This window comes from Schistocerca serialis, chromosome 5, assembly GCF_023864345.2.
Source record: "Schistocerca serialis cubense isolate TAMUIC-IGC-003099 chromosome 5, iqSchSeri2.2, whole genome shotgun sequence".
In the NCBI taxonomy this organism is placed as follows: Eukaryota; Metazoa; Arthropoda; class Insecta; order Orthoptera; family Acrididae; genus Schistocerca; species Schistocerca serialis.
Genome location: NC_064642.1, coordinates 4,021,543 through 4,047,992, shown reverse-complemented (window position 1 = coordinate 4,047,992; position 26,450 = coordinate 4,021,543). Strand labels below are relative to the sequence as shown.

At 45.3% G+C, this 26,450-nt stretch overlaps 1 protein-coding gene across 1 annotated transcript in view; it reads left to right on the top strand.

Annotated features, from left to right (window-relative positions):
- LOC126481698 (discoidin domain-containing receptor 2-like) overlaps positions 1 to 26,450 on the top strand; it is a 337,607-nt gene that overhangs the window by 264,961 nt on the left and 46,196 nt on the right. Inside the window, exons 11-15 of the mRNA XM_050105647.1 lie at positions 3,062 to 3,125; positions 3,168 to 3,210; positions 9,558 to 9,710; positions 19,597 to 19,709; positions 25,451 to 25,618. Coding sequence (XP_049961604.1) covers positions 3,062 to 3,125; positions 3,168 to 3,210; positions 9,558 to 9,710; positions 19,597 to 19,709; positions 25,451 to 25,618 — 541 coding nt within the window. The remainder of the gene's footprint in view (positions 1 to 3,061; positions 3,126 to 3,167; positions 3,211 to 9,557; positions 9,711 to 19,596; positions 19,710 to 25,450; positions 25,619 to 26,450) is intronic.

Sequence of the window (26,450 nt, the reverse complement as noted above, 5' to 3'; positions counted from 1 at the left end):
GTCGCAGGTTTGAATCCTATCTGTGGCATGGATGTGTATGATGTCCTTAGGTTAGTTAGGTTTAAGTAGTTCTAAGTTTTAGGGGACTGATGACCTCAGATGTTAAGTCCCATAGTGCTCAGAGCCATTTGAACCAACTAAACAGAAATGAAAATGTGGAGAACGAGTATGCACAATATTAAGCAGTAGAAGGCAGCAGTAAACCAATGGAAATGACGGTGTGCTATATCGACGTAAGTGAGTGGATCACACGTCTCTAAGTACGTCTCATGCGATACGCTCTTGCCACACCCTCCATCACGTCATCCTCAGGAAACGTTTTTCTGTTCTTGTTCCCGAGATATACGTGTAAATACAATGCATTACAGATTTCTCAGTAAACAGGGTTACAATGTTGTCTCATACCAGGAAAATGTGCTACGGCTTTTACCATTCGCAGTATACTTTTGTACTGCCTTAGCGCCGGCTGCTTCACTCTCGTAGATTGTATGGTCTGCACAGATGTTATTGGTTACCCTTAATCGATTTTTTATTTTGTTCACAAACGGCGACGTCTACTATACTTTTCGCACGAAATAAGGCCATCGAATTATGGTCTTTTCCGAATTTGCTTCTGACCAAAAAGCGATTCCAGTGGCTGGAATCCAAGGTTTTGTTAATCACGCCTTTGGGTTCTTATGGTGATATTTCTTTAAGAACTTTCATCTCCTACGACATTTTCCTTTACAGCCAACCGACAAGTGAAATCCTAGTTTTCATATATTTAGCCTTAAATCTTTATTAATAAAAGATTTCATACCCTATTTCACCTCCTTAGGGGTTCAATTTCCAGTAGCAGTGAAACATGTATGGTTTTATTTCTAACAGAGGAGCTGTGTCTGTTCGAAATATTAATCCTTGTAATTTATCCTGTGTCACAGCATGATGAGAATGTCAGATATCTTCAAAGAGTTTCTATTTATTTCCTCCAGCTCTTTCCGTATTTTCTTCGTGAGTTGTGTAATCAGCCTCTGTACTGATGACCAGTTGTTTGGGGCTGGACAAAGTGTTTTGAAATCTCCATTCGTATACTGATGAAACCAGGACACGAACTGTAGGCTTCCGGAATATTGTGCTGGGAACCTCGGATCTACTACGGGGTCATCCTGAACTGCACATGTACAATTTCGGAGATTTTTCGTCGATATTTTCTGACTATTTTTACATAAAGGATCCATGGTCTTCGGTGGCTTATAATAATAACTGCTATCGACAGTGGTCGAAATTCCACCAGTTGCATCAGTGGACATGATCTGTGAAAACAAATGTCACGTATCTTAAAGCGTCAGAAATTTTAGCCACAGAACTGATCCGTGACGAATGCTGCTTTGTACCTACGTGTATTCTTGAAATAATTCACTGATTTCTCTTTAAGTGTTCGACCATTTGAAATGAGTCACTGATACACAGCATCTTCTGTTAATAGCGGCAAATTAACTTTTCTCTTATGACAACCCAATGTGAATGCCGTTGCATTGCATAAAGCCTCCTCGGACGCGAAATGATTTGCATTACAAAATCTGCAATGTAAATTCATAAAACTGCGGTTAGAGGTCAAAATTATTTGAAATTAAGTTCAGTGCACATTGAAATGTATCTTCCAGAACGGCAATAGAATTATCGTTATCAAAATCTGCATTATTCCTATCACTTTCTCTACACAAATATTGTGTCTCTCTAGCTCTTCGTCTTTCAGTTCGAATGTTAATGTTCTTCTTTGAGGCACAGCCTAGAACAAATGTAGTTTCCTTATAATAGGGGACAGTCTAGCTACTGAATATGAAGACACTCAAAGCTAAGAACACTGTAAATTTTGTGTGATCTCGGCAAACGAACACAGAGCTAGTTCCCTTTAATCTCAGACCAGAGTAAGTGAACGTCTCCCACTATTGACACCATCAACGACGTAGCAGTTGCGGCACTGTAGCTGCCCGGTATGCGTGTGTTACTGCAAATGAACTATCTGCAACGTTTATACACGAACGTCTCTAGAATGCAACCGCAGGAAACGTTGTTACTCCCCTATGTGGTTTCTACCATAGCACCCGATCATTACGCGCGGTAGAAGTTGGTAGCGATGTCAGAGACAAAAGAAAACTTTTCTCATGTGGGTGTCTACCTCGCTAATGATTCCTATGTATCTAAACGACATTTTTTTTCTTTTGTGCACATCTACAGCAAAGTTCCTTTCGAATTATATAATTACGTAATCTTCGATGCTCAAAATGATTCAAATGGCTCTGAGCATTATGGGACTTAACTTCTGAGGGCATCAGTTCCCTAGGACTTGGAACTACTTAAACCTAACTAACCTAAAGCCATCACAAACATCCATGCCCGAGGCAGGATTCGATCCTGCGACCGTAGCGGTCGCGCGGTTGCAGACTGTAGCGCCTAGAACCGCTCGGCCACTCCGGCCGGCTATTAATATTATCATCGTTAAATAAAACAGGTGCATTATCATGATGAATGTCCACGTAGCTATTATTTTCTCTACGCAAAAATTGTGTCTGTCGAGCTCTGCGTCTCTCACTCTGACCCGCTCGCATTCTCCTTCTAGGCATACCCTAAAACAAAAATAGTTTCCGCATAATAATTCGAAGTCGGCAGTAGCAGTTATTGAAAATGAAGAAATTATAAATTAGGAACTTACTTCAAATGACCGCACAGTTGCTGTTACAGAAAAGTAAGCGAAATAACAACGTCAGCATACCACGTTTTTTTCGAAAGTGTCCATAACAAGCGATCTACAATCCAGTCAAAACCGTGATACCAACTTTCCCGTAGAGGTTGGTTTTTTACAAATGACGGTTAATGCGCGGTGAGGGAAGGCAATGTGAATTTGATTCGGTACTGGTCATCAGCTTCCGTGTCGTCCTAAACTGCTGGGTCACCTTTCGGTGGACCAAAATAAAAAGCGCGGAGGCGGCGGAGAAATTTGCTGATTGTCTTAATGCGCTCATCCGCGCTAGCTGCCGCTTAATGAGTGACGGCGGGCTGCATCCGCCGCTTCTCGTTGCAGACTTCCCGAGCGCGAGCGTCAGCAGCTTCCAGGAGGAGGCGGCGCGCTTCGCGGGGGGCGCCACGCCCCCGCCGCCCCCGCAGCCGGGCCGCGACTCGCCCGCCAGCGGCCAGCCGGAGAACTACTACGCCGCCACGGACATCGTCAAGGTGAGCGCCTCCCACTCTTAACCTCACACTCTGCACTGGCTCCACGCTGCCGTCCAACACTAAATTGGTGATCCCTTGATGCCTCAGAACATGTCCTACCAACCGATCCCTTCTTCTAGTGAAGTTGTGCCACAAACTCCTCTTCTCCCCAATTCTATTCAATACCTCCTCATTACTTATGTGATCTACCCATCTAATCTTCAGCATTCTTCTGTAGCACCACATTTCTAAAGCTACTATTCTCTTCTTGTCTAAACTGTTTATCGTCCATGTTTCACTTCCATACATGGCTACACTCCATACAAATACTTTCAGAAACGACTTCCTGACACTTAAATCTATACTCGATGTTAACAAATTTCTCTTCTTCAGAAACGCTTTCCTTGCCATTGCCAGTCTACATTTTATATCCTCTCTACTTCGACCATCATCAGTTATTTTGCTCCCCAAATAGCAAAACTCCTTTACTACTTTAAGTGTCTCATATCCTAATCTAATTCCCTCAGCATCACCCGACTTAATTCTATTACATTCCATTATCCTCGTTTTGCTTTTGTTGATGTTCATCTTATATCCTCCTTTCAAGACACTGTCCATTTCTTTCAACTGTTCTTCCAAGTCCTTTGCTGTCATCGGCGAACCTCAAGTTCTCCCCCAAGGATTTTAATTCCTACTCCGACATTTTCTTTTGTTTCCTTTACTGCTTGCTCAATATACAGATTGAATAGCATCGGGGAGAGGCTACAACCCTGCCTCACTCCATTCCCAACCACGGCTTCCCTTTCGTGCCCCTGGACTCTTATAACTGCCATCTGGTTTCTGTACAAATTGCAAATAGCCTTTCGCTCCCTGTGTTTTACCCCTGCCACCTTTAGAACTTGAAAGAGAGTATCTTAGTCCTAAACAACGATAACAATAAAGAGGACATTATCACGCAGTGGTGAGGGCAGAAACACTGTATGCAGCAGAAACACTGAAACTAACAAGGTTTGGAGATTACGGATAACTGGAAAAAGTAAACAATTCTAAGGTGAATACTGGGATCTAAAGTTAACTTACAAATTACGATAAAAAAGATAGCACTATTGATAAATGGCAAAGCTAACTAGTGTAATAAGGAAACGACAACTGCAATTTTAGGTACACACATACGGCATGCATAATAACAGATAACCTGGCAGATGTTCAGCATATTAACACCCAGATCCCAGGTGTCAGACTCTCAGATCTGTACAAAATGTTGCATGCCGATAGAGAATCAACCAAAACTCCGGTTTACATCGCTCTATGTGATATCACCCAGCAGAATGGAGGCATTCACAAATTGAAGGTAACACCAAAATTACGGAGCGCTGGAAAAGCACAACTGTAAGTAACTAACACTCCTAGCTTCCGTGGATGGTCGGGCGTTAGATCGTCGTGCCAAGGGTTCAAACCCCAACGATGATATTTTTTCACTATATTAAGCGCGAAAGTGTTATATGGTACTATTAATACTTTCGCACGTATGATGCAATTGTTTCTTTATTGTGTTGTTGTGACTGTTTATGTTTATTTGCGAAACTACAAATGCAGTAGCTGCAGCATCACGAATGGCGTCCGTTCTGTCGCACATGTCCGACAGAACGCCACACCCATCTGCACAAATGTACTCTATAGGTTTGATACTTTCAACTAGCTAAGCGAAGACAGACTGCCAAGAGGGCATACCGACTAACTAACTAATTTTCTCCCGAACAGGCCAGGAAGGCCCAACAGTAGCGACTGGCCGCCATGTCATCCTCAGCCCACATGCGTCACTAGGTGTGGATACGGAGGGTCATGTGGTCAGCACACCACTCTCCCGGCCGTATGTCAGTTTCCGAGACCAGAGCCGCTACTTCTCAGTCAAGTAGCTCCTCAACTTGCCTCAGAAGGGTTGAGTGCACCTCGCTTACCAAAAGCGCTCGGCAGACCGGACCGTCATCCATCCCAGCCCGACAGCACTTAACTTCAGTCATATGATGGGATCTGGTGTTACCACTCCGAAAAGTCCTATTACATGTCAGGAAAATGTTCTCCCAGTTTCACGCGTGAACACTTCAAACAAATTGTCGTCAGTGAGGTTTTAACGCGGGACCTAGGGTATGGCGACCTTATGCTCTATCAACTCACCCATGGGAGATCTACAAAACTATTACCCACAGATACGCTTTGCCTGTGCTCTGTAGTTTTGGTGTTACTTTTACTTAACGTTTACTCATGTTCTACAGGACGACAGCACACACACACAAAAAAGCTTCAAATGGCTCTGAGCACTATGGGACTTAACATTTGAGGTCATCAGTCTGCTAGAACTTAGAACTACTTAAACCTGACTAACCTAATGACATCACACTGATCCATGCCCGAGGCAGGATTCGAACCTGCGACCGTAGCAGTCGCGCAGTTCCAGACTGAAGCAACTAGAACCGCTCGGTCACAGCGGCCAGCCGACAGGACACCACACGAACTAAATCTGGGTTACGGAAGATACTCTATCGACACACAACATTTGGTACCGATTTGAGTGCCTGTCATCCGGAAGTTTCGGTGTAAGCAACTACAAATCTAAACCCACATGCTTCACAAAGTGACAAAGACACGATAAACTCTGGAATTAGAATGGACGTAAACAAATAATAGCCACATTTTAGAAAAGCAACACAAAGTGGAGGATTTTCGGAGAGAAGCAGATCAGCATACGGAAGGAAGTAGCTACAGAAGGAAAAAAACGAAGTCTGGGGGCCTGCCGCTGTGGCCGAGCGGTACTAGGCGCTTCAGTCCGGAACTGCACGACTGCTACGGTCGCAGGTTCGAATGCTGCCTCAGGCGTGGATGTGTGTGATGTCCTTACATTAGTTAGGTTTAAGTAGTTCTAAGTTCTAGCGGACTAATGACCTCAGATGTTAAGTCCCATAGTGCTTAGAGCCATTTGATAAAGTTCATTGATGTGAAAAGGGACTATTTTGATAAATCCGTTCTTTTTTGATTATAAAACACAGCACGAGTCCAAACTTTTCATTCTAACTGTATACATGATGTTTGACAACACTTATTACAGGTTTCTAGACGTTCTAAAGGGCACTTGGTAGATAACGTTTTGAAACTGAACTCACCTCCTGAAATGCACCTTTTGGATATGAAATATGTTTGAAGGTCAGATCTCTTTTAAAGTTTCCGCTTCACGTTAGGATAGGAATGGTACAGCAGCACAAGACATACACCGTCCACATTTTTCGAATCACCTCAGTCCATCACGTACCATTTTCGTACAGCTGTAACAATGGCTGCGAGAAACTGGTCCGTTAGCACCCTGGAGCGTTGGCCGTGGCGCTCCACGGACGAAAACCAGAATCCGTGGATCGTTTGTGTGTGGAAGCAGACGAGCACACTGTGCAGCATCACCAAATGGGTCACGCGGGTCCCAGCTCGCTGTCCCCATAGTGGACTGTCATCAAACCTCCAAACTTATTTTACATCCACATGGTACATTTCTGGATAAGGTTTGGTTCAAATGGCTCTGAGCACTATGGGACTTAACATCTATGGTCATCAGTCCCCTCGAACTTAGAACTACTTAAACCTAACTAACCTAAGGACATCACACAACACCCAGTCATCACGAGGCAGAGAAAATCCCTGACCCTGCCGGGAATCGAACCCGGGAACCCGGGCACGGGAAGGGAGAACGCTACCGCACGACCACGAGTTGCGGACGGATAAGGTTTCACTGTCGTTATTTTGTGTACTAAGTGCCCTCTAGAACTCCTAGAAGCCTGTAATAGGAGTTGTGAAAGACACTGTGTATAAGGCCACAACACGTATGTTGTCAGTGTGAGTGATTCATCTTCCTGTTCTGACCCCCATACGTAAAACAGTGAGAGTCAATATGCGGAATTATTTAGCGGAAAGTGAAAGAACTTAACTGTATACTTTCCAGTTTGCACTATTTAAAAAAAAATGGTTCAAATGGCTCTGAGACTATGGGACTTAACATCTGAGGTCATCAGTCTCCTAGAACTTAGAACTACTTAAACCTAACTAACCTAAGGACATTACACACATCCATGCCCGAGGCAGGATTCGAACCTGCGACCGTAGCAGTGTCGCGGTTCCGGACTGAAGCGCCTAGAACCGCTCGGTCATCGCGACCGCCGCACTATTTTCATTTCAGTATTGTCGGTAGTTGTTCGTTGGCAAGTGGATTGTGTTTTCGCAATGGAAGTAGTGCATTTTTGACGTACTTGTAGTATCCCCATCGTAGTCAAAGTTTTCAAAATCGTATTGAGAAGAAAGCTTCCTTTTATTCATTTATATTTTTAATGGCTGCTGTCCTAATACGCAGTCTAATCCCTGCGGCGCAGTGCCTTTAACACGTCGCTAGAGGAACCAAACTGGAGAGGTGCAGTTGAGATGGTCTGCGCTACCCTGTTTCGGTTCTTCTAGTGACATGCTGCTGTACTGTGCCGCGAGGATTCCAATTCGTATGAGACGTTTACCTGACTAACAAACGAACAAGCAAATATTACGTAACTTTGTTTTTGAGTTGCTGATTCAGATTTCTTGAGTAACTCCAGTGTTTCATCTGCTGAAACCAGAAGAATGGGGACTGTTGAATATTACACCTCAGGTGATACTTTCCCCCTGTTTTGAGCACACAAGCGGCTCACTCACTTTTGGTTTGATATGGCCTGTCGCGAATTCCTCATGTCAGAGAGTAGCAACTGCAGACCACGTACTCAGTTATATGCCGGATGGATCCCAATATATGTCTTTCTCTACAGCAGTTTTTACCGTCTACAGCTCCCTCTCCTAGCACGGGAAGTATTCAGTAATGTCTCAACAGATCTCCTACCGCTATATCCCTTCTTCTTGTTACTTTTTTCGTACATTCCTTTCCTCGACGATTCTACAGAGGGTCTCCGCATTCTTTACATTGTCAGCCCACCTAATTTTCAACATTTTATATAGCACCGCATCTCAAAAGCTTCTGTTCTCTTCTTTTCCTTTTTTCCCACAACCCATGTTTCAGTACAGTACAATACAGTGCTCCAAACGTACAATCTCAGAAATTTTTTTCTCAAATTAAGGCCTATGTTCGATACTAGTAGATTCCGCTTCGCCAGGTATGCCCTTTTTGCCACTGCTAGTCTGCTTTCGATGTTCTCCTTGCTCCATCCAGTACTATTATTTTGCTGCCTAGGTACTAGAATTCCTTACCCTCATCTATTTCAAGACCCTTAATCATGATGGCAAGTTTCTCGCTGTTCTGATTTCTGCCACTTCTCATTACTTTCACCTTTCTTCGATTTACTCTCAGTCCATGTACTGTGCTCATTAGACTGTTCACTCAGAACATCATGTAATTTTTCTTCACTGTCACTCAGGACAGCAATGTCATCAGCGAATCGTATCATCGATATCCTTTCACCTTGAATTTTAATTCCACTCCTGAACCTTTCTTTTAGTCCCACCATTGCTCCTTCTATGTAGATATTGAACAGTAGGGGCCAAAGACTACAACCTTGTCTTATACCCTTCTGAATCCAAGCTCTTCACTGTTGGTCGTCCACTGTTATTATTCCCTCCTGGCTCTTGTACATATTGTACATTACCCATCTCTCCCTATAGCTTACCCCTTACCCCTATTTTCCTCAGAACTTCGAACATCTTGCACCATTTTACATTGTTGAACGTTTTTCCTGATCGACAAATCCTATAAACGTGCCTTGATTTTTCTTTAGCCTTGGTTCCATTATCAACCACAACGTCAGAATTGCCTCTCAGTTGTCAAAACGGTTCAAATGGCTCTGAGCACTATGGGACTTAATTTCTGAGCTCATGAGTCCTCTAGAACTTAGAACTACTTAAACCTAACTAACCTAAGGACATCACATACATCCATTCCCGAGGCAGGATTCGAACCTACGACCGTAGCGGTCGCGCGGTTCCAGACTGTAGCGCCTAGAACCGCTCGGCCACTCTGGCCAGCTCTCAGGTGTCTTTACCCTTCCTAAAGCCAAACTAATCGTCATCTAACAGATCCTGAGTTTTCTTTTCCATTCTGCTGTATATTATTCTTGTCAGCAATTTGGACGCATGAGCTGTTAAGCCGATTGTGCGATAATTCTGTCACGTGTCACCTTTTGGAATTTTCGAAATTGTTTCGATGACGTTTCTGCAGAAGTCTGATATTAAATCGCCCATGTCATAAAACGTACACACCAATGAGAGTAACATTTTGTCGGCGCTTCCCCCGCAATGCGCTGAGCGCCAGGTAAAGCCTCCGCGACGTGCAGTGAGTGTGCCGTGCTGGCTGGTTGCAGAGCGGCCGCTGCGAGCAGCACCTGCGGCCGGGCTGCTTCACGACGCTGCGGCTGCCGGGGGCCGAGCCGCCCGCGGACGGCCTCCACCTGCTGGAGTACCCCAGGCACCGCCTGCGGCTCGTCGAGAAGGTCGGCGAGGGCAGCTTCGGCATGGTGAGTACGGCCGCTTCACATTCCCCTCTCTCCTCTAATCCTCATTCTGTGTGAAATGTTCGCGTGTCAGCAGAACGAAGAACGTCTGTGCTGTGACTGTGAATGGGGACAGCAGGCGAAAGTGGACAAGAAGCCTGTTCCACAGAAAAGCCGACAAATAATAATGCTACACAACAGTGAATGATCTAGAGCAGACAAGACGTTTTTTTAGCATCGGATGACACCGAGGTTCTTGGGCCATCAAGCAGAATATCTTGGGTAGTCCAGTTACATTTGAGGTTGAAATCCTGATGGTGGTGAAACGAATAGTGTGGCCTCGTGGTATCACTGGTATCGAAGTCGTAGACGAGACTGCTAGGGCATAGCGTGATTGGCGTGGGGCCTTCATGCAGGTATTTGATGTGGGGATGCCGGCTATTGCTATGTCACCAGAGAGACAGCTATTTGCACAGGTTGCACCTGTGCTGTCCAACTCGAAAGCAATATGCCTGCCCTAACAACGGCTTTGCTATGTTACCACAGAGGCAGCTACTTGCACTGGCCGTGCCTGCTCTGTCCAACTCGACAACAATGTGTCTGCGCTAAGAACAATGTTACTATGTTACCACAGAGACACCTACTTACAAGGGCTGTGCCTGCACTGTCCAACTCGACAACAATGTGTCAGTGAAATGAATGGCGTTGCTATGTTACTGCAGACGCAGCTACTTGCACTGGCCGTGCCTGCACTGCCCAATTTGACAACAATCTGCCCGCTTTAAGACTGGCGTTGCTATGTTTCCGCAGAGGCAGCTACTTGCAAGGGCCTCGCCTGCACTGACCAACTCGACAAAAATCTACCTGCGCTAAGAACAGCGTTGCTATGTTATCGCAGAGGCAGCTACTCGCAAGGGCCACGCCTGCACTGACTAACTCGACAAAAATGTACCTGCGCTAAGAACAGCGTTGCTATGTTACCGCAGAGGCAGCTACTCGCAAGGGCCACGCCTGCACTGACTAACTCGACAAAAACGTACCTGCGCTAAGAACAGCGTTGCTATGTTACCGCAGAGGCAGCTACTTGCAAGGGCCTCGCCTGCACTGACCAACTCGACAAAAATGTACCTGCGCTAAGAACAGCGTTACTATGTTACCACAGAGGCAGCTACTTGCAAGGGCCTCGCCTGCACTGACCAACTCGACAAAAATCTACCTGCGCTAAGAACAGTGTTGCTATGTTACCGCAGAGGCAGCTACTTGCAAGGGCCTCACCTGCACTGACTAACTCGACAAAAATGTACCTGCGCTAAGAATGGCGTTGCTATGTTACTGCAGAGGCAGCTACTTGCAAGGGCTGCACCAGCACTGTCCAAATTGACAACAATGTGCCTGCACTAAGAACAGTGTTGCTATGTTACCGCAGAGGAAGCTACTAACAAGGGCCGCGCCTGTGCTGTCCAATTCGCCAGCACTGCACCTGCGCTAAGAACGGCTGGCTGTAGACTGACTGATATGTGACCTGCAGTAGGGTGGCAGCGGGCACCATTCACGAGACCACACTCTGGACATGTGGAAGTGCAAGGTGTGGTCTGTAGAAAGCGAGCAACCGTCTGTGGGGTTATGGCTGCCCGGAGCTTAGACGTTACAGATTTGTGATTACTTCGCGACACTTCCAGATAAAGCTACCCCAAATGACTTTAATGCCGAGGGTGAGACAGTGCGTCTCACGGTCGCAGTAGTTGTCAAAGGTAACTTCTCTACCCACACGTTGCAGAGTTGTAATCGGTACTCACTTCACACAGTGGTGTTTCTGTTGCACACAATAACAATTCGTATACACTAATCGACCTTGTTTCTGTATGTGCGCCCGCTACTGACTCGTCAGCAGCCTTTCGCGTATCTTACGCGTACCAGGGTTTCTGTCCGTTCTCGTCCGATCCAACGAGAGGCCAGGAAGGCCACGTTTCGTTGCAAGATGATGGACTGCCTGGTAAGGCATTGTCACATGTGTCAGTGTCTCACAACACGTAAACCGCGTGTCTGTGGTTAGAAAACGTTGCTCACAATACGGAATCTTAAAGAGGTTTACTCCTGTGCCGAGATCAGTGTAATTAGCGATGCACATGGCAGCTTGTCTCTGTGTATACACTTTCCTTGAAAAGTGGGTATTTGACCTTTAGAGCACTGAACGGAAATTCTGTTGTTCTGAAGTCAGTTACTGCCAATTAAATGGACTCATTGCCAAATTCTTAATTGAATTGGTTTGCTGGTTCTTCCAGTGATCCATTATAGCGTCTCAGGTTTACAAGTCTGACTGTAAGAGCACTCTAGTGTATTGTTGAGTAGACACAGATGAAAGAGAGGCACAGGCTGAAACCTGGCACTAGGTCGTAGCCAACATGTCACCGAGGAACAAAGTACTGCACTTAAGTATCACTATCAACAGAATGACACACCTACTCTCCATGAAATACTATGTAGAGTTTTGGAATCTGAACTAGAATAATGGCGTAAAGAATATTCTTCGGGAAAATTATGGTGCCCCATCTTGGTTACCAAATACCGGTAACAGATTTTCTTCTACCACCAGAATTCGAAGCAGCTAGTTGCTGGTCGAGCAGCATAGGACAGTATCACACATAGTTTCTCAGTGGCTATAGTTAATCCTGTTATTCTCTGGAACTGGATGGAGTTGGAGAAACGCACGGGTAGTTCATTTCTCCCGTTTCATTTCCTCTCTGAAGTACAAGTACTTCCCTCCCCAACTGTATCCGAGCTGTATTGTACGTCCTTCACTCACGGAACATCATTGCTACAACGAGGGACTCAGCTGATGGGGTCACTGCCATCTGCTTTCCTACTATTAGGCACGGTTTCTACTCAGAATGGAAGATCCTGCTCATTGACAGAGCTGTTGCATGAGCCACATCATAACAGATATAATATTTATATTCTGCAGATTATTTGAGTACCTTTCTACAACTGTAATTCACGAGTAGGCGAGTGTAACAACCGATTAAAAATTATCTACGTTGTACAAACAACAGCAAACATTTTAGTCTAGTGTCATTGCCCGTTTAGTGATTACTCAATTGTAAACACTGATGAGCCAAAAAAGCGTGACCACTGTCTCCCGGGTGACTGAATGTTGCCTGATCACGATGTAAGCATGTGATGCGAAAAGGAAAGAATAGAAGCGGAGTGGAGACGAATGACATGTCTTGCTAGCGACGGTATGGACCACAAATGGCGAAATCCGCTGACTAAACAACTATTGTATGAAGCCGTCGTGTCTGTTCCTTGGGAGATATCCGAAAAAATGGACACCACGCATTCATGAAATCGATTTGCCTCGATGGGCAATGAATCTAAAACGTTCGGTGGGGATGCACATTTACGTTCGACCTCCACCTCCAGCGGGAACCTAGAATTAGCGAGCGTGGAGAACATAGACGGTGACTGCCGACAGGTGCCACTGGAGTGCCACAGTGGTTAACGCGCTTGCCTAACAAGCAGGAGGTCGTGGTTTAGAGTCTCGGTTCGGCATACATTTTCACTCGTCGCCGCTGATTCGGCATAAATTCCCGATACAGCTGATGGAATTAGTACCTCTCCTTTCGTTTTCTTTCTTCCCCGCTCCACCTTAAATTTACAAAAAAAAGGTTCAAATGGCTCTGAGCACTATGGAACTTAACATCTGAGGTCATCAGTCCCCTAGAACTTAGAACTACTTAAACCTAACTAACCTAAGGACATCACACACATCCATCCCTGAGGCAGGATTCGAACCTGCGACCATAGCGGTCGCGCAGTTCCAGACTGAAGCGCCTAGAACCGCTCGGTCACAACGGCCGGCTAAATTTACATAACGAGCAACTATGATGTTGCCTACCGACTGGGAACAGGCGCTGTTAGCTGGAGTCGCGAGCGAGTGTGGAAACTGTGTGAAGACAGGAGTTGGTGACAAGCTACTGGACGTCCACTCCACGGGTCAACACATTACTTCGAGGTCGGAGGCACGTCCTCTCAGTAACATAGAGAAGGTGGTGATCTGTGCAAGTCTGACGGCAGAGTGCAATGCTGTGGAAGAAACACGTGTTTCGGAGCACACCTTTCAGTACACATTGTTGTACACGGGGCGCCACAGTAGATCCGCACCTGTTGACATAACGACATCGTCTTTTATGAGTGCAGTGGATACAGGATCTTCGCGAGGAAGTGTGGGTAGATGTAAATGTGTCGCCAGGTCGGATTAGTCATGTTTCATGTTCACCAGGTCGATGCTCATGTGTGCACGGACCGTCATCCAAGTAAACAGATGGCATCGTTCAAAAATGGTTCAAATGGCTCTAAGCGCTATGGGACTTAACATCCGAAGTCATCAGTCCCCTAACTAACCTAAGGACATCACACACATCGATGCCAGAGGCAGGATTCGAACCTGCGACCTAAGCAGCAGCGCGGTTCCGGACTGAAGTGCCTAGAACCACTCGGCCAGTGGCCGGCAGGTGACATCGTGCCCGCCGACCCAGGGTGGCAGAACTGTGCTGTGGCGCACATTCATCTGGATTCTCATCAGGCCAATGATAGTATTTATTGATTTATATACACGTCTAGTTCCGGAGGACCAAATTGAGGAGCAAATCTCCAAGGTCATGGAACGTGTCAGTACATGAAATTACGACACACAATTAATAACAGATAAAATGAAATGTTTATGAATCCAAAAAAAGTCAAACCATAAGTTTAAGTAAACGCAGACAACAATATAACAACAGAATCATCTTAATTTTTCAAGGAACTCTTCAACAAAATAGGAGTGACCAATGAAGAAAGTATTTAGTTTCGATTTGAAAGCGCGTGGATTACTGCATTGAAGGCTTCGTGATTGCTGTGGACTACGTGAACTTTATTTGCTGATCAGCGGCATCTCTTCATTTCTGACGTCTTGCGTAAAAGCAACAGGACCTTCCTGCAGAATAACTGTCTTTATTACTGGGCCAGAATCTGCCGTAGTGGTCTGACGAACACGACAGTTAACTCACGCTGGTGTCATGTCTACCGAATTAGCCTGATCCGAAAGTGATGGAACCCATTTGGGACGCTTTCCGGAGCCAGGTCCACGCCCACAACCCACTGGCCAGTAATGTATGACCGGTGTGTAGACACCTTGACGGGATGTTTTTCGGACACAGTCTGGCCGCATATGCAAATCAGTAATGAAAGTACGATTTAATTGAAATAAATAATTTACGACGCTACATCTACATCATACTGCGGAAGCCACGTTTTGGTGTGTGGCGGAGGTTACTTGTGGTACCACTAACTTACCTTCCCTACCACATTCCACTCGCTAATGGCGCATGCGATCAGTGATTGTCGGTTAGCCTCTGTATTGGCTCTAATTCAGCGAATTTTCTCTTCATCGTCATTACCACGAGATCTTTGTGGGAAGAAGTAATGTCTCTAAATTTCAACAGTAAGTCTTTCAGTGATGCACAACGTCTCCCTTTAACATTCGTCAGCCGGCCGCTGTGACAGAGCGGTTCTAGGCGCTTCAGTCTGGAACCGCGCGATCACTACGGTCGCAGGTTCGAATCCTGCCTCGGGCATGGGTGTGTGTGATGTCCTTAGGTTAGTTAGGTTTAAGTAGTTCTAAGTTCTAGGGGACTGATGACCTCAGATGTTAAGTCCCATAGTGCTCAGAGCAATTTGGACCTTTTTTAACATTTGTCAGTGGGGTTTGTTGAGCACCTCGATAACGTTCTCGCGCCGTGTAAACAATCCCGTGACGAAACGCGACGCTCTTCGTAGGATCTTCTCTACCTCTTCTATCAGCCATTCCTGCTAAGGATCCTATATTGATGAACAATATTCAGGAATCGATCGAACGAGAGCCTTATAAGCCACTTCATTCGTGGATGACTTATACTTCCTTGAGATTGCTCCTATTGATATCGATCTGGTATCTACTTTTCCTACTGTTTGTACTATATGATCATCTAATTTACAGTCGCTCCTCGATATTTTACAATAGGTACTGCTTCCATTAGTTTGTCACTGCAGTGTGGTTGTACACTAATGGCTTTCTTTTCCAGCTTCTTACGTTTATTTACATTAGGGTCAAATGTCAGAGCCTGCTGTATTCAACAATTATCTGTAAGTCCTTCTCGAGGTCGTTACTGTCTTTTGGAGTTGCAAATTTCTTACAGACAACCACATCATCTGAGGACATAGAGAGCGCCCAGCTCTTTCTACTAGATCATTTACATGTATTATGAAAAATAACTGGCCCACCAGGCGTCCTTGGGATAATCCGTTTTTGTTCCGTTAAGAGCGACGTGTTGAGTTTCCGTCTGCAAGGAAGTCTTAAATCCAGTCGAAAATCTGGTCAGATACTCTATAAACTCGTACTTTTTTCATGAACTAGCAGTGTGGGATAGAATCAAATGCCTTACTGAAGTCAAGGAACACGGCATCAAGCTGAACACCGTTGCTACAGCGCTATGCATCTCATTCAGGAACAAAGTGAGATCAGTTTCGCAAGATCTTTCTTTGTGGAATCCGTTTTGATTTTTATAGACGAGATTTTCTTACTCCAAAAACTTCATAATTCTTGAGCATAAAACATATTCCGTAATTCTACAACAAATTGACGTCAACGATATAGGTCTATAACTGTGTGCATCTGCCCTACGGCCCTCTTTTGAAAACGGGAGTTTTTGCCCGTTTTTGCAGTCGCTAGGTATCATTTATTTCTCCAGCGATCTACGTTAAACTCCTGCTAGAGTTGATATATCATGATACTAGTAATTGTCAGTAGATAACTGAAGCAATCTTGCTGTTCTCTTAATCTTCTTTCAGATTTGCGTGCGATGTAGCGTTGGGAAATGTAGAGGCATTGAGAAGGTACATGCACCGGCCGAAGCCCAGTAAGAGAGTCGCACCCCAGGGAGAGGTTCTCGGAAAGGCAGCCAGGGATGGTCCGAGGGATCACTGTCCCACTGGACAGTGGCAGTCACTGCGCAGAAGCGCCGCAGGAAGACGGGCCATTGTGTAGAAACGCAGAAAGCATCTCCCGCAGAGAAACGCATGGGGAAAACGTTGTACAGACCAGGAAATTGAGTGATAGCTCGCGTATTTTAGCTGGAACGCTGCTTTGTACGGGAGATGGCGATAGCTAGCCGTTTCCGCAGAAAAGCACGGAAAACTAAAGATAAACGTTTCAGTGATATGGAACACTTCGTCCTGGGCCTTTGAAATTGTGGGAGACCACCAAACGCTCTCACTTTGCAGAAAACAATACTTATTTTATGAGAAACCTGCCGCTAATGGCTAACATAAACAAACTCTACGTTAGAAAATGATAGTTCATTGGCCAGAAAGAGAGACACATAGAGTGTGACGTAAGTCTTTTTGGTATAGTACGGTTAACCAGTCAGGAAAAGGAAACGAATTTTTGGCACGAGCAGCTCGATTGATCGGCCATCGGAAGCCTTCAAAGTCGATCCAGTCAAATACTGAGAGATGGAAAATGCGTAAATGTGAGGTTTCCTCTTACTTCACATTCGATTGGAACTCACGTGGGAAAGTAGACCACTTAAACTCACATCAGGGTCAAGAGCTGGAGCCTGGAGCCTGGAGGCTGCCACAGAGCCTCCTGATCCGATGCTCCGGTGACTCACAAACGTTTCGCCGCTGGCGAGGGTCGTTGGTTCCACCAGTGATCGATTCTGCAGCCACTTGAACCATCACCTCCAATACTGCAGTGAGATCATGCTGCAGCAGCGGACGAGGTACGGGGGAATTCGAATAAGTTTTTCGTAATCCAATTACTTCAAGTTTCCCTCCGAAGACTTGCTTTTTGTCAGTAATGAAGTTTGCTTTCAACCCCTCCCACAGGTGTGACGCTTATCCTTTCTGTAATATGAGTTACTTCCATTAAACCTTACGACAATCAGCTGGCATTCTGGAATGGTAAGCAAATTTATTGCGAGATTATTAGTTTTCCCCCCTGACTCCTATGTGAGATATGCCAACTTTATTAAAGTTGCCACAACTTACCATTCAGTTCTTTATTTGTCAATTATTGTATTATGTTAATGTTTCCACAGGTCACCACTATTTAATATTCATTTTATTGTAATAAATCAAAGTGATTATAACTCTTGTTTCCTTTAATATTCATAAGTTTTGGATGGAACCTGCATATTTCTTATCGACGCCTACCAAAATGCAATGCGTTAACTTGGAACGTCAGTCCCCCTTTGAGTAGAGAGAAGAATAAAATATAAAACAACTGGCCACATCACTTATTGCCAAAAAGCCCCGGAATCCTACCAAGGACTTGTCGAATTCGTGCCACTCATAATCGCTGCTTAATTGCGTTCCAAATGTGGGGCCAGTGGTCATAATGTTTTGGCAGATCAGTGTACAATTACTGTAAAATACGTGCTCTTCCTTTACAGTCTCCCTTACTGAGCGGTGTTTCTTGTTTTGGAAATGTTGTGGAACATATTTGAACTTAATTGAGTGGTTCTCAGTTTCAGTACAGGCGCTAAAGGCCTCACGGACATCCGATTACAACTGTCATAGTTATCATGTTTATTTGCATCATGTGGTTGACTCTGATGGGTACTTGTGTCGTATGATTCTGTCTTTGTGTTGTTGTGGATGATCACTGAAATTAGTGGAAGAGGTCGAACTGGTCATTGTACAACTGTGTCTTGAGTGTGAGAAGGAGAAGCATGACAAAGACCGACTGCAGAGGACAATGACTTATGCGCTCTTTCTGTGATAGGTTGTGAAACTGAAAATTCCTGACAGATTACAAGTGGGTGCCGAACCGAGACTCGAACGCGGAACCTTTGCCTTTCGCGAGCAAGAGCTCCATCATCTGAGCTACCCAAGCACGATTCACGACCCGTCCTCACACATTTACTTCCGCCAGTACCACGTCTCCTACCTTCCAAACTTCACAGAACTTGGGTAGCTCATTTGGTAGAGCTCTTGCTCGCGAAAGACAAAGGTTCCGAGTCTCGGGCCGGCACACAGTTTTAATCTGCCAGAGGGATTCATATCAGCGCACACCCAACTGCAGACCGAAAATTTCATTCTATGGTGTCAAATCGTTTCCGATCAAGCCCGTAACATTAACGCACACCAGGGCTACCTGAATGAAACTAATTTCGCCTGCAAGTCAGTAGTGAATGATCTGTTGCCTAGGCAGATGAACTGGCGTATCAGGTGACAGTGACTTTAAGTACCAACTAATGTTCTTGCGCAGTCGAATGTGGCTATTTCCAAAAAAATGATAGTTATGCTCGTATGAATGCGGGTGAACCGGCCTCCATAACCGAAATCGCTTACGCACGCCTGCGTGGTGCCCATCGACACGGAGGTAAGCCGGTTCGAATCCTGGTGGCGGATGAAATTGCCAATGCAAGTATTTGACCGGCAAGGACAGGAGATGTGTCGGTGTTAAGTTTCTGATCACCAGCCTTTGTGGCAGTGTCCTGCATTAAATGCCAAACGTCTCCACAGTGTCTGATGAAGTGAGGCATCTGGCACTATGGGTGGTGATCTGCCCATCAGATGGGACGTTAGGTGAGTGGATTCCTCGGTGCTGTTCGAGATGCCGGCACCGGGCTTCAGCTTCTCCCCCCCTCTCACTCATAACAGCACAAACCCTATACTACACCCCACAAACACCCCTCACTGTCGTCCACACCACACAGATACACACCTGGCACTTCGTAACGGGTCGGAGGAAGGCGACGGCGGACCAGCTCCACTCGGACCTCTTCACTCCTGCGTCTGCTGCCCCGCAGTCACTCCTTGAGTGTGGGGCCACTCTGACTTTGACTCTGGTCGCAGGTGGCTGACCCGGTGTGACCCTGTGTTCCAGGTGCTGCTCTGCGAGGCGGACGGAGCGCCGGAGCTCAACGGGCTGACCAGCTCCCACAAGAAGAGGCTGGTGCTCGTTAAGTCCCTGTGGCGGGGCTGCAGCCAGCAAACCAGGTCAGTCTACAGCTGCATCCACATGTACGTAGATTCTGCGCAGAGCGTCTCCTGTACCCCTACTAGTTATTTTCTTTCCTGTTCTACTCGCAAACAGAGAGAAAGGATAAGTATGTCTCTACGCCTCTGTATGAGCCCTAATTTATCATATCTTATCGTCATGATCATTACGCGCAATATATGGGGCGGGAGTGGAATCGTTTGGCAGTCAGCTTCAAGTGCCCGTTATTTAAAGGTTAACAATAGTGTTTCTCCAAAAGAAAGTGGTCTGTCCTCCTGCGATTCTCATTTGAGTTCCCGAAGCATCACTGTAACACTTACGTGTTGTTCCAACTAACCAGTAACAAATCTAGCAGCCTGCCTCTCAATTGCTTCGATGCCTTCCAACCTCGTGCGGATTGCAAACACTTTAGCAGTATTCAAGAATAGATCGTATTAGCATCCTATATTCTAGATGAACCACACTTCCCAAAATTTTTTCAATAAACCAAAGTCGACCATTCCCTATCATAGTTCTCACATGCTCGTTCTACTTCATATCACTTTCATCATCATCATCATCAGCCAATTCAATCATTAAATGATGTTGCCTCTTCGAGTCGTCGATTCAGGCAGGCTTTCAGCAGTCAAGTGGGACGGTCTTGGGCAGTTCTCTGCCTGGTGTTACCAGCGATCTTCTTGATATCTTTCTCCCATCTGCCCGGTGGTCTTCCTCTAGGCCTCCAATACTCTCTCGGACTCCACTCCAGTACTAGTTTCGTCCATCTGCTGTCTTTTCTTCTCGCGACATGGCCAGCCCACTGACATTTAAAGGAGCCTACTGTCTCTAAGATGTCATTAACCTTCGTCACAGACCGGATATCATCTGACCTTTTCCTATCCTTTCTTGTATAGCCCAGCATTGATCTCTCCACGGCTCTCTGTGCTGTCCTAAGTTTCCCTTTTGTAAATGAGTTCAGTGTCCATGTCTCGCAGCCATACGTCATCACAGGAAGAATGCATTGATCAAATACTGCTTTATTCAGATTTACTGGCATTTTTGATCTGAATCCTGTTGAATTCTTCCCAAATGCTTGCCAGCCAAGCTTGATGAGTAGATAGATTTCTGGCCTTATGTCTCCCTTCATATTTATAATCTGGCCAATATAGACATATTCACTGACCTCTTCTAATACACTGTCCTTGACTTCCACATCTCCAGATGGGACTCATTTGTTGGACATTACTTTTGTTTTGGAAAGGTTCATGTTCAAGCCGAACAGATGACATATCATATCTCTTTATGCCCAGATAATTAAACAACGTTACTTTTTCAAATAGGGCACTACTAATGCTGTAACCGAACATTACAGATTTGTTCTTCGTACTCATCTGCATTAACTTACATTTTTCCACATTTAGTACCTGATGCCATCCATCACATAAACTGAAAATTTTTTCAAAGCCATCTTGTATCTTTCTACAGTCAATCAACTGCGACATCTTACCGTACACCATAGCATCATGAACAAACAACAGCAGACTGCGGCCCACCCTGTCCACTAAATCGTCTATGTGTTTAGAGGACAACGGCGGACTTTGCTCATAATTCCTCTACGTCCATCTTAATGGATCTAAGTGATGTCAATTTCCTGTCTAAGTGAGATGCTAACAACTGCTTATCTGTTCTATCTAGCTGAAACTCTGCCGGCCGCGGTGGTCTCGCGGTTCTAGGCGCGCAGTCCGGAACCATGCGACTGCTACGGTCGCAGGTTCGAATCCTGCCTCGGGCGTGGATGTGTGTGATGTCCTTAGGTTAGTTAGGTTTAAGTAGTTCTAAGTTCTAGGGGACTGATGACCACAGCAGTTGAGTCCCATAGTGCTCAGAGCCATTTGAACCATTTAGCTGAAACTCTCACCTAGCCTTCTTCACTAATTTATTAATTTTCGTAATCATGGTTGCTGTAATGACGTCATTTTAGCTAGTCTTCATTTCTGTACTGACATTGTCGATAAGTTCTGACGTATTTGTAGCTACAAGATGTAAAATATTTCCGATACGTGTCGACTACCGAGGTGGCCGCTCAAGATAGTTTTGAGAAAACCTGTTCAAAAGTATTTCTCGATTGTCTGTCTATACTCCCCACAGTCAATCCAGAGACATCCCAGTCTATAATCGGTAGGATGAAGTCATCTCCAGCTAGTATTACATGATCTGGCTATTTACGCGCTGTTGACAGTAGACTTAATCTGAATGACTCTAGAATTGTCCTCAGAATCGGGTGGCCGGTAAAAACAATTAACTCGGTTTCACCGACACCTGCTAAACGTGGCCAGATAACTTCACTGCCACAGTCAACTTTGACCTCAATAGAGACAATGTTTTTGTCAATTGCAATTAACACTACCCCTCCTATAGCCTCTAATCTGTCTTTCCGATGTCCGTTCCACGACTTGCTTAATAATTCAGAGCTTTCCACTTCGGTTTCAGCCGGCTCTCGGCCCCAAGAATAATGTGAGTGCGAGAACTTAACTGGAGGGCAGTAAATTCGAGAACTTTATTACGAATACTTCGACAGTTTACTGATAAAATTATGGCAGTCGAAGTGTCTTTACTCTGAACGCCATTTAACTTCCGTTGCTGCACGTCGACTGGCGAGCGTTCATCGCAGCACACCCCTTAAGAACGCTGTTGCCCGAGTAGCTGCTTCCATTGCGTAGTACACCCCTGACCTATCAGGTGGTGTCTACAAATCCCCATACCACAACGCAGGTGTAGAAATCTACAGCCTAGACCGTCACAGAGCCGCTGAAGCCCTTGGTTGAGACCCTCCACTCTGTTCCAAACCGAAGGACCCCGATCAGCTCTGAGAACGATGCTGCAAATTGCTAGCTGTGCTTGCTCCCCGCGCGCGTGGCCAGCAGTCTTCATCACCCCCGCCAGCCGCCTGTTCAGACTGAGGATGGCCTCAGAAACATCGTGACTGCCGTCATTGGTGCGGAAGCGAGCCACAACTTGGAGGTGGCTGCACTCTGCTCCATAGTTAAACGACGTTTGACGTTTTTTTGGTATTTGCCCTTCGTAGAAATGAATACTCATTTCATTCTTGATAAATGACGTTTCATTCCTGATAAATCAGCTGCATCCTCCCACCGCATTTTGCATAGCAGGAAGGAGAAAGCGTAGGCTAAAATTGAAAAGACGAATCATGTAGCTGAGACATAGTTTTCATTTATTGTATGGCATTTTGTTCTGTTCCTTCTGTGCTGAGTATCCCCTTGAGACATAATTATCATTGGTTCTTTTATAAGTGTTTCTATCATAGATAATTGTAGCTGTCGCCTAATCAAACGTCAGTTCAGTGTATTTTGATAATGATTTTACTGAGCAGGGGAAATGCAATGATCTGCAAGTCACAAAAAAGACAGTACTACTTTTGCCTTTAGTTGACGGATACTAAAAAATTATACTTTCATCTCGTATTGCTGTCTATTTTTAACTGCACCTATATTTGTTAATATAATCACAAATTTTTATTCCAGTCAATTTGCTCATTATTTCTTATGTTCTCCTTCTCGAGACACGAAATAAAAATTTATCTACCAACATTTACTTCGACAACAGTACATTTCATGAGATTAAATCCTATTATATCAAATTACACTCGTCAGTACCATTCGGAGATGTTGTTAAATGGTCTTCTCTATCAGTCTCGAGTCCTGGACAACACGCTGCAACGACGTTGAAGAACATGCACGTTGTTATCTGTAAATTCTATGCACAGATCAGCGGATATAACTTCCGCATACAAACACTACACTTGCAGTGCACTTGCACCTTCCAGATTGCGACTTAAACGTCTCTTTTAGTCGTCAGTGGTCTCGGCGCCTTGGATCGTTAGAAAAGAGGCAGTTTTCGAGCCGTTAGACCAAAGGATACAGCTCTAACCAGTTACTTCCAAAATCTGCGTTTTTTTACTTCCAGAAGGAGTGAAGCACCGCGTGTCAGTGTAGCCAATGGTGTGTTGCAAGGTGCCCAACTACAAATGGCCACTACGTGCGTTTTACTCCCAGTTTCCCATTTATTTACCGCAGCTATTCCCGATTTGCACCTGATGGTCATTACACTAGCAGCTGGGATCTACTGGGTGATCAAAAAGTCAGTATAAATTTGAAAACTTAATAAACCACGGAATAATGTAGATAGAGAGGTAAAAATTGACACACATGCTTGGAATGACATGGGATTTTGTTAGAACCACCCGATATTGCTAGACGCGTGAAAGATCTCTTGCGCGCGTAGTTTGGTGATGATCGTGTGATCAGCCGCCACTTTCGCCTTGCTTGGCCTCCCAGGTCCCCAGACTTCAGTCCGTGCGATTATTGGCTTTGGGGTTACCTGAAGTCGCAAGTGTATCGTGATCGACCGACATCTCTAGGGATGCTGAAAGACAACATCCGACGCCAATGACTCACCATAACTCTGGACATGCTTTACAGTGCTGTTCACAACATTATTCCTCGACTACAGCTATTGTTGAGGAATGATGGTGGACACATTGAGCATTTCCTGTAAAGAACATCATCTTTGCTTTGTCTTACCTTGTTACGCTAATTATTGCTATTCTGATCACATGATGCGCCATCTGTCGGAAATTTTTTGAACTTTTGTATTTTTTTGGTTCTAATAAAACCCCATGTCATTCCAAGCATGTGTGTCAATTTGTACCTCTCTATCTACATTATTCCGTGATTTATTCGGTTTTCAACGGTTTTCAAATTTATACTGATTTTTTGATCACCCTGTATTTGCGATCACAGGTTCCTCTTTTGTGGACTGGCAAGACAGCCAATCCACTATGACGGGAAGCCGAAAGGCACGCGTTTAAGCTCACGGAGGCTGGCGTGAGGTCTGGAACAGGTAAAGTAATTGAGACTAGCAAGTAAAGTATGTAGCTTCTTGAATACTTAACTTTAATTCATAATTGGTGAACATCGGTCTGAAGGTACATGCATCACAAGATAAATAGCAGTTGATAATGGCGCCTTGCTAGGTCGTAGCAAATGACGTAGCTGAAGGCTATGCTAACTATCGTCTCGTCAAATGAGAGCGTAATTTGTCAGTGAACCATCGCTAGCAAAGTCGGCTGTACAATTGGGGCGAGTGCTAGGAAGTCTCTCTAGACCTGCCGTGTGGCGGCGCTCGGTCTGCAATCACTGACAGTGGCGACACGCGGGTCCGACGTATACTAATGGACCGCGGCCGATTTAAAGGCTACCACCTAGCAAGTGTGGTGTCTGGCGGTGACACCACAACCTCATTGCAGCGAGTGGTACAGCAATCCCCGTACACACACTGGACAGTCGGCATTGATAATCAAGAAATCGTGGAGCTTCGTTCTCGCTGTAGTCATTGGTACGCCCAAACACGGTTGCTACTTTCTCTCGGTTTGTACGTTGACCCGTGTTGCCGACTAACACGAGCGCATAATTGACAAAGTGGTGTATGATAACGTGACCAGATGGGACCAGCTGTACACCACCTGTAAGGCACCAGGTCGGCCGGGGTGCTCCTTTGCAGAGGAGACTAATATTTCTTATAGTGAGTACACGTTTGGTCACGGAGTTACTTCCTCTCTCTGTTTACGAATTCGTGCAGTACAAACTAGATGTGAGTGACGTCTTCTTACGCAGTTCCTTTTGACTCTTGTACTTTCAGTGTAATGGGTGGTTGCCCTACGGTGTGGTGTGGTGTGTTCCAGGGAGGAGTTCCTGCGCGAGTGCGGCTGGCTGTCCAGCCTGCAGGACAGCAACGTGTGCCGCACGCTGGCCGTCTGCTCGGCCGAGGAGCCGCTGTGCGCGCTGCAGGAGCACGGGGACCTGGGGGCGCTGCCCTCCGTGCTGCGCGAGCACACGCCGGACTCCATCAGGTAGTGTACTGCTTAGCTCTCCTGTCTCTCTGTGGCTGTCAGCTCAGCTGACGTCACTCTGAGAGCTGCAGCAGCGTGCTGACGTGGGAGCCCCCAGTACATCCCAGACTCCAGCACGTTGTTTAGCCCCTGGCCAGGCAGCAACCACAGTCTCACCACACAGCCCCCACACCTCTCCTATCTATTTCTGGCTCTCTGTGCTTCAATTCCTCAGGACACTGACCCATCCGCAAGTTGCTCTCAGTCTGCACTTATCTGCTTGGGATCCATCTTCTTTTATTTTTTTTTATGTATTTATTGTTCCGTGGGACCAAATTAAGGAGAAGTCTCCATGGTCGTGGAACGAGTCAGTACATGAAATTATAACACGATAGTTGAAACAGATAAAATGAAATGCAAGAAACGTATTCAGGCGATAATTCGTAAGTATAAATAAAGAAAATCAACAATGTAACACTGGAATTTGCTTAATTTTTCAGCTCTTCCAGGAGCTCCTCGACAGAATAGAAGGAGTAAGCCATGAGGAAACTCTTCAGTTTAGACTTAAAAGGTTTGGGCTACTACTAAGATTTTTGAGTTCTTGTGATAGCTTATTGAAAATGGATGCAGCAGAATAGTGCACTCCTTGTTAAACAATATATCGGCTCAACCACTTGTTTATAGTGTAACACACTAAGATTGACGCGTTTCTGAAGTCAAGCTTCCATCATCAGAATAATAAAAAGTAAAAGAACCTGTTAAAACTCGCTAAAATGGAGCATGCACCAGACACAATACAATTGATAATAAAATTAAAACATCGTGGCTACTTCCCTTGTTGCAGCCGTGTCGT